Genomic DNA, 10921 nt, shown 5'->3' with positions numbered 1-10921 from the left:
CATGAACCACCTGCCAATTCAGACCCAACCTGGCAAAGTCAAAGCTGTCCTTTTGCAGCTGACTCTCGCCTTTCTTCAGATGACTCTACCTTGTCATTAATTTTCCACCCAAAAAGCCCCTGCAGCATGATCTGACCTACATACCCGTGTTGTCAGATCCTGCTCCTTTTCCCCGTCGGGACTGTCCCTGGGTGTCACCACACCCCTTTCAGCTCCCTGGCCAGGTGCCTCCTCACTCCTCCCTGCCCTGTCTCAGAATCGAACATTCCAAGAGGGGTTAGTGCTCTTGTGTTTCAAAGGGGATTTTTTTTCAGGGCCTTCCCAGCCTTAAGTCATCAGACTCTCCTTACTGCATTCCAATGACAGGCTGCTGAGAGACTTTCCCAACGAGACAAGGAACAAGGCATCACCTTGTTCGGACAAAGACCTTCCAGGGCTCCCACAGCGTCCAGTCCCTGGCAGTGAGTGGTGTGTGCCCTCAGGCTAATTTCTGCAAAATGCCTCCTTTCTTCATGGAGGTGTCTCCCTCACCAGGCCAGCGTGGATTACAGTGACAGTGTGCACATACGTCCTGTCTACAATGGCAGCTGTGCGCCCTCCACAGCTCCAGCCTCGTCGAGACTCTCCTGTCTTAGGCGTTGATTCTTCATTACTGAACTCCGATTCCACGCATATCCCAGCACCAGAACATCAGCTCCTGAATTTGGGACGTTTTATCTTTGTATCCTCACTGCCTAAGGCGATGCCTGACCAAGTGCCTGTAGAGTGAATGAATGAATGAATGAATGCATTTTGGCTCTGGATTTAAACATTGTTTCACATGAGAATTTCAGGTTGGCCCTTTCCTCCGCTTCTGCGAAGGTACTAAGGCCAAGGTGGGGTGAGGCCCTGACTTCATCTGGTGTGTGTGCACCATGCGCTGCAGCTGCCCGCCCGTCACTCGTCCTCACCCACTCCACAGCCTGTCTCATCCTGTATGATGATGTGACAGGCACGCCACGGAAGATAGGATCAGTTCCCTCATTAAAGCAGCAGTGCCAAGGTCCTGGCCAACTTCAACAGAGCCTTGTCGGCATCTGCATCCGGGGATGGTGGCCCCGCCCCAGCGGGAGGTCCTGCCCCAGCTGAGGAGAGAGTGGAGCAAAGAAAGAAGAATCTGAAGAGGCTGATGATGTTGTGGGCTTTGGTCTTCCTTTTTAAAATATGTTTTTATTGATCTCAGAGAGGAAGGGAGAGGGAGAGAGATAGAAACATCCATGATGAGGGAGAATGATGGATCGGCTGCCTCCTGCACGCCCCACACTAGGGATCGAGCCGAAAGCCGGGCAGCTGGAGCCATAGGCAGGGGGCCTGGAGGGCTTGGTGAGAACACAATCCCTTTCCCATCTAGCATCGAATAAGCCACAGGGATGTCTCCGGTACTTTTCCCCAACTGGCGCAGTGTATCTGAATTGGCAAGTTGGCTCTACTATCACTTTAAACGTTAAAGCAATGGTTTTTTAAGCAAAAAATTCAAAGACACGGGGATGTTTCCGGAGCAGGAGGATCAGAGGGAAAGCGGAGTCCTTTGGGGAGGAAATGAAGCAGGTCTGCAGTCCTTCTGACCACAAGGCTCTGCCCCCTCAGCTGGGGGAACCCAACACATCTGGCTAGTGATAAAAACTGGGATTTTATACCGAGAAAAAATAACAGGGATTTTGTAACGGCTCATATGAAGGCTGCCTGAGGGTTGGTGTTGCGCACACATGGTAGACTATTGATTTTTTGATACCACGTCTGATTTTGCAAATAGTTCACGCGTTACACTAAATTGAGTGACACACCTCAGGTAGGCAGGGCTGCAGCCTCCCAGCCGTGACACTGGCCACTTGAGACCAACTATCTCCCATCAGCCTGCAGCCAATTTCCACTGCAGTGACGTGAAACCGACAGCGAGCTGCTTCTCGCTTGAGAGTCAGTGGGCCTGAAAAAGCAAGTTGCATGTTGGACACGATTAGATTCATTAAGGACTTTATTGATAAGGCTGTGCAGGGCTCAGCAGTGTCTAATTTAGGTCCCAGGTACAACTGTGACAATTAAAAACGAGAAATTCAGCTCGCAGTGAACGATAGTCCCAGGCCTTTTGTTTTTCCTGGCGGAATTTTACAGTCAGCTCACCAGCACCCTGATGAGCACAGTCATACAAAGACAGTCAAGTACAAAAATGCGATAAATACTATTTATTGTGACTAATTGCTCAGGCTACTAGCTGTTATAAGAAAGTAACGATTCATAGTGAAAATAATATAGGAGAAGTAGCTTTGTAAAAAGCTCTTTATGATCTGCTTATAAATGTCAAACGCCATCCTCAACAACAAGACACGAACATGTTTCCTGCGTGGAAAGCCGAACACTGCGTGGACAGGCTGTCTGCTGAGAGCCAGATTAGCTTCTTGATACCAGGGGAGGCCATACTGTGAAACTGTACGCCGGCAGCTGACCGCTGAATTCCACCTGTGGCTACTGGGGGCTTCAGAGAGGAATTCCTTTGGCTGTGGCCACATTCAGTCCAGTTCCACCTTGCCTTTCTGATGCCGCTTCATTCTCGAATAGGGACTGATTGTATCATCCGTCACAAAGTCGTACAGGACTTTGATCCAGGAGTTGTAGTGGGGCAGGTTGTCGTAGTACTCAGCAGCTATCTTCCTCACCTGGGGGGGAGAGAACACAGCAGGGTGAGTGACGGGGGCTCCCCGAGGCTACTGAAGAGGACGGACGGACGTGTGACAGACACCGAGACCACGAGACCTTTCTCTCTCCTAACCCCTCCAATCAACCAAGCAGCTTCAGGAACTCTAAGCAGTTTCAACAGTAAAATAGACTTGACCCTGGGCTGCCTGACGCTTTGCTATCAAGCCCTGAGGGACTACATATCTGGTTTATTTGTCAAGCTTGGCCCTTGGCATCTTTACCAGCAGATACTTGTTATTTCTCAAGCACACCTGCAGGGATTATAGGATATAAAGGTATCACGTGACCCGGCCAAGGAGCCTGCAAATAGGAATGAGTTACCGTGCCATGCCCAGTAGATGGGCGCCTACCCAGCCTCAGCGAGGTCTGCCATCCCGAGCGGAGAATGTCTTTTGAAAGTGACGACGGCCAGTGTGACCAGCAAGCACACTGGTCCCATGGCTTCATCGAAATGTACAAAACTCTCCCGGTAACTCCCAAAGGGAGACAAACAGCAGGAGCCAAGGCGGTGGGAGACAGCGAGAGAAAGACTGTTCACGCTGAAATCACTCCTTCGGTTCGGGAAATGTAATAGTATTTTCTGGTTGTGGAGAACCAGACGATGTACCACTCTCAGGGAACAATGAAGTCAGAGAGAGCTTCCCACAGGGTATTCTCAGTCCGAAGAAACAGAGTGATCGAATACCTCTGGACACAGCCCTTCAACATTCCTCAAGTTCTTCCACGAATAAGGATATCCACAGACCACACAGGTAACTACACCTGGATCCTAATCCAACTGAACTTAGGTCGGAGCCAGCGGTAAGCAATGTATTCTAACAGCTAGAGTTCTATCTTTCTGAAAAAGCAGAAAACCAGAACAAGGCCATTCTTGATGTACACTCCTTGGTGTATGTGCCTGGAGTGGAGAGAAAAAGCAGGAGGGGAGACTAGAGAAGTCTGAGGGCGTTTGTGCGTTTAGCTGAGGAGGAAGGAGGCAGCATGAGATACAGGGGAAACGAGACATCCATGAGCCACGGGCCTTCGAGTCCAGTAACACCTGAACTGAACTAAGTTTTCAGTCTGGGAAAGAAAATAACAAGGACAAGTATGTGGCTTATGTTGGAGAAGGTTCTCTCGTTCAAAGGGCAACCAGCTTTCTCCACAACCTTTTACAAAGTAAGTAAAAATGTACTGCCTACTTGGGGAAGAGGCAAAGGCCAACACTCCAATGCTGGCCAGCATGCGGGCACAGTGACAAACTAGTGTCATGTTACACCGGGTCCAAAGTGGCTTTTAGACAGTCGTGTGGTGTGTTTCCCCGTTTTATTTTGATTTACTACAGAAAAGCTGACGGGCCCTAGCCAGTTTGGCTCAGTGGATAGTGTCGGCCCACAGACTGAAGGGTCCTGGGTTCGATTCCGGTCAAGGGCATGTACCTCAGTTGCAGGCTTGTTCCCGGGCCCAGGTCGGGGCATGTGGGGAAGGCAACCAATCAATGTGTCTCTCTCGCATCGATGTTTTTCTCTCTCTGTGTCTCCCCCTCCCTCCCACTCTGTCTACAAATCAATGGGAAAAGTATCCTTGGGTGAGGATGAACAGAAAAGCTGATGGAATAGTAAAACAGCCATATGCTCGTCACCTAGGCCCACCCATTCACACTGTGTCACAGTCACTGTCTCTCTCTCTATAACACACACCACATACTTTGCTTTCTTTGCTGAACCTTTGAAAGTAAGTTGCAGACATTCTGTGACAACTTACCCCTAATATCTCACCCTTAATAATCAACATGTATTTCCTGAGGACAGGGACATTTCCCCACAAAATCATGGTACCATTTCATTCCCCAGAAGTTGAACATCAATACATGATCTATTACACCGTCCAGATTCAGAATTTCCCCACTGACCCAATGTCCTTTCTAGATTTTTCTTTCCTCAATTGAAAATCCAATCAAATGTTACATATTTAAACACCAAACACTGAAAAACTTTATGAGGAAATCTATAAAATGTGATTGGGAGGCAGTAATAGCATAAAATATCTGGCTTATATTGATTGGTTTAAAAAAATCAAGAAAAACTATTATTACATTTCATACATATGTACTTTTTTTTTTTTTAGATGTATGGAAACAGTTTTTATCAAACTGTAAAAACTACCCATTTTGAGGATGGAAAGTCTAAGAGAATTTACCAGAAAGACACCTGAAGTTAGGAAGGTGGTCCTTTGGAGGGGATGAAAGGTGAGGGTCAAAGTTTCTTTCATTTATTCCACAAACAATACACTAAAACGTCTACTGTGATGAGAACAGATGGCCCCTGCCTAGGGAGTCGGCAGTTCAGGAAATGGAGTCCATTTATCCTGTACATCAGTTATGTGGACCTCTGTCTTCCACAATAAACCAACACTAAGTCTCAGTTCAGCCCATGCAGGTGAGTAGTGAGGAAGGCCATGTGTTCCCTTCCCGTTCCTGAATTACGTGGAAGGTAGCGGACTGTGCAGATCCTCCGACACTTCTCAACCCTAAGGGTTCCTACTGGGCTCCCGGGTCCCGGAGTGGGAACTCTGAAATTAGGCTGGCAGACTCAGGGCTTCTACTCTCGTTTTCTTTGATGAGAAGCTCACTGTAAAATATACTAGATCCCTTTTAAAACAAGCAAGTTGAGACTAATTTTGATCACATAGCCGTCAGAAATTAGTGTATGTATGCTATCCCTTACTTACCAGTGGAAGGTTTTTTCCGGGAATGTTGGGGAAGTCGTGGTGCTCATTATGGTAACCCACGTTGAAGGTAAGTAGATTCAGAGGCCCATAATACGAGTAAGTTTCATGTCCCTTTAAGAACATGTAATGTTCAGCTATAAAATGTCCAGAAATCGGATGCAAACCTAGACCAAGTAAAGATGCTGCCAACATGTAGACTAAAGACTTAATTCCCAAAACGTAGTAAATGATCACGTCAAATGTGAGCTGGACCACAGTATTGATTATTTCCAGGTGAGTGATTGGCTTGGGGTTGATGAACAGAGGTCGAAAAGCATAGAAGAGAGGCTGAAGAATGACCCATATGAACTTCCTGAAAGTGGTACAGAAGAACCAGCCTTCAAAATCGGTTGGAATATCCACATCGATGCCATCCGCTCCGAGGTAGCGATGATGATCCATGTGATACCTCTTAAAGGAAATGGAATATGGAACACCAATAGGAAGATTAGCGAACATTCCAAACCAGCGGTTCCACATGGATTTGTAGTGGCCAAAGGCACTGTTGTGGGAAACTTCGTGAATGGCCAGAGTCATTGAATGGTTAATGCAGCTGCCAAAGGCATATGCCCAAAATATGACCCATTTCCAGTCCAAGTCCTTCACTAAGTAAAATGCAGCCAACTGGGTGAGAACCATCATAATGACAATCCATATCAAGTTGGGATCAGGCTTCATCAAGGATTTTATCTCTGGATACTTTGCTGTAAAGAAAAAAACAAACAAACAAAAAAATCAGGAACTGAGAAAAGCACAGTTCTACAATGATAATTAAATCAACAATTGAAGTAACACACTAATTTCCCCCCTCATCCCCCAAATCATTACATGCCCTATTAGAGACTTGATCTCCTCAGGAAGGAGTAGATTCTAAGAGTACAGTTACTAAATACCATGTCACAACAAATCGAGAATTTATGTCGGAAAAATTAGCCTCAAAATGTAGAGTCTCCACGTTAACAAAAAGATAGTCACAAAGGAGTAGAGAGTTCATGTTGTCCAATTACCTCTTCACCCCTAACAGTTCTTTGTACAGTAAACGTATAAGGTTTACTAAATTAAAGCCATAGCCTGGTTAATCTGTGTGCCTGGCAATATATTACATACGGAGGAAAGTGTCCCTAACAGCAAAGGCAGATTCTTCCCTGGATCCAACCACCCGGGGAGAATGAATGTGTCTGGTTTTGTGTGTTGGGCCCAGGAAGGCAGAAGTTCCGCAGGAGCTTTTTCTTGGGACAAGTCATTCAGAGTGTTCTTCATCGGCTGCTTACAGCACGCCCCCCACTGGAGATCCAGCCTGAAACCCGGGCATGTGCCCTGACTGGGAATCGAACCGTGACCTCCTGGTTCACAGGTCGGCACTCAACCACTGAGCCACACTGGCCGGGCAGAATGTGCTTGAAAAGATAAAGAAGGGGAAAGAGTAGCTTCATCCTCTTTTCTCTAAATGTGAAATGAAGAATACAATAAAAGCTTAAAATGCAAGATGTATGTTTTCATTTAAGTCTAGTTTTACATAAAGAAGGGTAGTGTTAGTTCAAGATGAATAACTCTTGTCCTTTCTCTCCTCTTCCCTTTTCTGTCTCCAACCTCTATCCTCTGATCTTTGTTGGTATTAGTTCATTTTATTTTATTATTTTTTTAAATACATTTTATTGATTTTTTACAGAGAGGAAGGGAGAAGGATAGAGAGTTAGAAACATCGATGAGAGAGAAACATCGATCAACTGCCTGCTGCACACTCCCTACTGGGTATGTGCCCGCAACCAAGGTACATGCACTTGACCAGAATCGAACCTGGGACCCTTGAGTCCACAGGCCGATGCTCTATCCACTGAGCCAAACCGGTCAGGGCGGTATTAGTTCATTTTAGCCAGTGTTAATAATTTGTAGGCAATAGGCCCCCAAGAAAGTAATCCTACAAGCCTAGAAGTAAATTAGTCTAAAATGAATTTTCCTGGTGTAAATGAAGGGTTCAGATAAGCCATTCATTAAAGTATAAGCACTTTGGGAGCAATTCTCCCACAGCAGAATAGCAACTTCAGTTAACGGGTGGGTGATAATTCTTTTGTATTAAGAAGTGTTATTTCTGGTTAGACAGAGCTCCAGCATTTTTACCTTTCATAAAACAATCAAAATGACACATCTCACAAAGGATAGAAAATAACACACATTTCATAGGCACTCTAAAATCCTGAAACTCATATGTGCACAGTTTTCTCAGACAGACAAATCAACTTGCTCCAAATAATTCTGTACCAAATTTTTGCAAAGCGTAATAGTACATAAAAATCAATACTACAAGGGTGCCAATGTAAGTAAACGGGGAAAGAACAGTCTTTTCAACAAATGGTGCTGGGCCTATGCACATGCAAAATAATAAAGTTGGACTCTGAGTCCCTTATACCAATTAACCCAAAGCGGAACATAGGTCTAAATACAAGAAAACTATAAGACTCATAAGAAAACAGAAGTACTAAGTTATATAAATGCCAAACCACTGTGCTGTACACTTGAAACTAATACAATATTGAATGTCAACTGTAATTGAAACATTTTTTAAAAAGAAAAGAAGTAAATCTTAATATTCTTTATGGTTTCTTGGATACTATACCAAAAACATAAGGACAAAAGGAAAAAAAAGATACACTGGACGCATCAAAAACTTTTATGTTGCAAATGATACTATCAGCAAAGTAGAAGACAACCCACAGAACTTATATAAATGCCAAACCACTGTGCTGTACACTTGAAACTAATACAATATTGAATGTCAACTGTAATTGAAACATTTTTTAAAAAGAAAAGAAGTAAATCTTAATATTCTTTATGGTTTCTTGGATACTATACCAAAAACATAAGGACAAAAGAAAAAAAAAGATACACTGGACTGCATCAAAAACTTTTATGCTGCAAACGATACTATCAGCAAAGTAGAAGACAACCCACAGAATAGGAGGAAATGTTTGCAAATCATACATCTTGTAAGTGACTTGTATTTAGACCATATAAAGGCCTCTTAAAACTCTTACAGTTACTGACCCAATTAAAAATGGACAAAGAATCTGAATAGTTCTCCAAAGCAGATATACAGATGGCCAATAGGCACAGGAAGACACTCAGCATTATCAGTCATTAGGAAAATGCAAATTGAACCAAAATGAGAGAGCACTTCACACCCACTGGAATGGCTGTAACACAAAAGACAAGCAGAACAAGGAGGTGGGGAAATGGGAACCCACACATGTAACTGGAAACCATACACATGGTGCTGGTTTCGAAAAGTTGGGCACTTCCTCAAAATGTGAGACATACAGTTACCAAGGACCCTGCCATTCCACTCTTAAGAGAAATGGAAACATACATCTGTACAATAACGTTATGTGAATGTGCACAGCAGCATTGGTCATAATAGTCAAAGGGTGAAGGCAACCCAAAGCCTACCAAACGATGAATGGGTAGGTGAGCTGTGGTATATCCATACAAGTGAGTATTACCCGACCACAAGAAAGAATGGAGTGCTCATACACGCTACAACATGAATGAACCTTGAGAACATTAGGCCAAGGAAAGAAGTCCGTCACAAAAGACCAGTATTATAGGATTTCACTTATAAAAAATGTCCTGAACAGGCAAATCTAGAGACAGAAAGTAGACTAGTGGTTGCTGAGTACTGAGTGTGGAAAGTGGGGCCAAGAACTGAAGGAGTAGAGGGGTTCTTTGGGGGGTGACAACAAAATCCTAAAAATTGAATTGAAACAATTACATAACTCTGAATACACTAAAAAACACTGAATTGTACACTTTCATGGGTGAATTTTATAGTTGGTGAATTAGATCTTAAAGCTGTTAAAAAATACTATTTCCCTGTTTCAGAAGTATAACCGTAAAAGGAGCATTTCTTGTGGTTTATTATTTGACCTACAACTAATGGTCTAATCCCAAGCCCTCATTAATTTCACATAGATGCCTTTCTAAAATTTATTTATTGTTGACAGTATAAGATGTCCCCCATCTTCTCCCTTCTTGCCCCCCTCCACCCCACCCCTACTCCACCCTCACCCAGGTCTTCTTATTCATAATGCATATATGTTCCTTGGTTAATCTCTTCCTGTCCCCTCCCCCTCAACACCCCTGCCCCCTGAGTCTGTTATTCCGTTCCCTGCATCCATACCTCTGGCCCTATTTTGTTCTTTAGATGCCACTTACAGGTGAGATCACAGATGCCTTTTAATATTACTTTTAATATAACTCTAAATGTACATTTAGTGTTGTTGGTTGTTAAACAACATATTTCTGCTTCCTCCTGCTTCCCTCTCCCCAAAACCTGACAAGTTTCAGAGATATCTCTTATCATTTACGTATAATGTAAACAAACCTCCAGATTCTTATCTTTCCTGATACTCCACCCCTGAAATGGAACACGGAGCAGTATTTACACCTGCTGGGGAGATAATCATATTTTCATTGAGCAATACGGAGTCTTTTATCTTTCCAAGTGAAATGGTTCGGCGATAATGTGTGGGGAAAAAAGGCTCAGTGTTGAGATAAGCATCCATAAGCACTTTTTTACTTCGTTGATTTCCTGAATATTAAGCAGCTAAGATCCAGTCTTCGGGAGTTGATTTTCACCGGGTGGACGCCTGGTTATTCTTAGGCAATGTGTTGATAAGGCATATCTCTTATGTGTGATTTGCAAAATACACCCTGTAATTAAAAAGGACGCATCCAAGCCCTGGCCCAATGGCTCACCTGCTCGGAGCATCACTCCATACACCGAAAGGTTTCAGGCTCCATCCCCAGTGGCGCCCCCCCCCGCCCCCCCCCGCATACGGGGAGCAACTGATGACATTTCTAATGTTAGATTCCCCCAGCAAAAACCAGGGGCTTGCTCTTTAATTCAAATGGATGCTGCGAAGACACACTAGGAAAATACAATGCATGAGCGATTATTCCTCCTATTCAACCGACCACCCGTGAGTTTCCTGATTTTTGGCGTTAACAGCCAAGAAGTTAAAGGCACCTGCTTTGGAGGCAATCTAACCCAGAACAGAACCCCTTCTAACATCTATTTATCCACCCTTTGCTCGCCTTCAAACAGCGATCACTGACCTAGTTACTGGGGGGACTGAATGGGTAATGTTTGCAAAAAAAAAGTCAACCCAATGCCCGGCACATCATTACGAGTAACCGGGAGAGAAGCGGGTTGTCTATGTGATTCAGCAGCTCCCAGGGCTGAGCGCCCGCACCCCTAGGGCGGTAACTAGGCCTCAAGAGCGGGCGCGGAGGCCTGTAATCAGCGCCCAGGGGACCGGCGGCGGACCCGGCTCGTCTCCATACTCGAGTCTCCAGGACCACAGACCCCGGGCGGGTGAGAAACACAGAGAATCGGCCCTTGCGTCGCAGCCAGCGGCGAAGATCAAGGCGACAACGCGCGTGAGCG

At 44.7% G+C, this 10921-nt stretch overlaps 2 protein-coding genes across 2 annotated transcripts in view; one reads left to right on the top strand and one right to left on the bottom strand.

The window, feature by feature from the left end:
- Positions 1-788, top strand: part of NVL (nuclear VCP-like) — a 63339-nt gene extending 62551 nt beyond the window's left edge. Inside the window, exon 25 of the transcript XR_001362180.1 lies at positions 367-788. The gene's annotated coding sequence lies outside the window, so the exon portion shown is untranslated. The remainder of the gene's footprint in view (positions 1-366) is intronic.
- Positions 789-1993: 1205 nt separating this feature from the next.
- DEGS1 (delta(4)-desaturase, sphingolipid 1) lies at positions 1994-10269 on the bottom strand. Its single transcript, XM_014539951.1, has 3 exons — positions 10231-10269; positions 5440-6182; positions 1994-2690 (listed from the first exon to the last, which is right to left on the bottom strand). The coding sequence occupies exons 1-3, from the start codon at positions 10241-10243 to the stop codon at positions 2544-2546; spliced, it is 903 nt and encodes a 300-aa protein (XP_014395437.1). The 5' UTR covers positions 10244-10269; the 3' UTR covers positions 1994-2543.
- Between the last annotated feature and the right edge of the window lie 652 nt (positions 10270-10921).

The sequence above is a fragment of the Myotis brandtii genome, unplaced genomic scaffold (assembly GCF_000412655.1).
Source record: "Myotis brandtii unplaced genomic scaffold, ASM41265v1 scaffold231, whole genome shotgun sequence".
In the NCBI taxonomy this organism is placed as follows: Eukaryota; Metazoa; Chordata; class Mammalia; order Chiroptera; family Vespertilionidae; genus Myotis; species Myotis brandtii.
The sequence above is the reverse complement of the archived record's forward strand: the minus strand, read 5'-3'. Positions and strand labels throughout refer to the sequence as shown.

Excerpts from the sequence above, each read along its gene's own strand:
- DEGS1 (XM_014539951.1), bottom strand. Across the intron at positions 2,691-5,439 it reads CCGGAAAAAACCTTCCACTG|GTGAGGAAGATAGCTGCTGA; the intron begins GTAAGTAAGGGA and ends TCTCCCCCCCAG.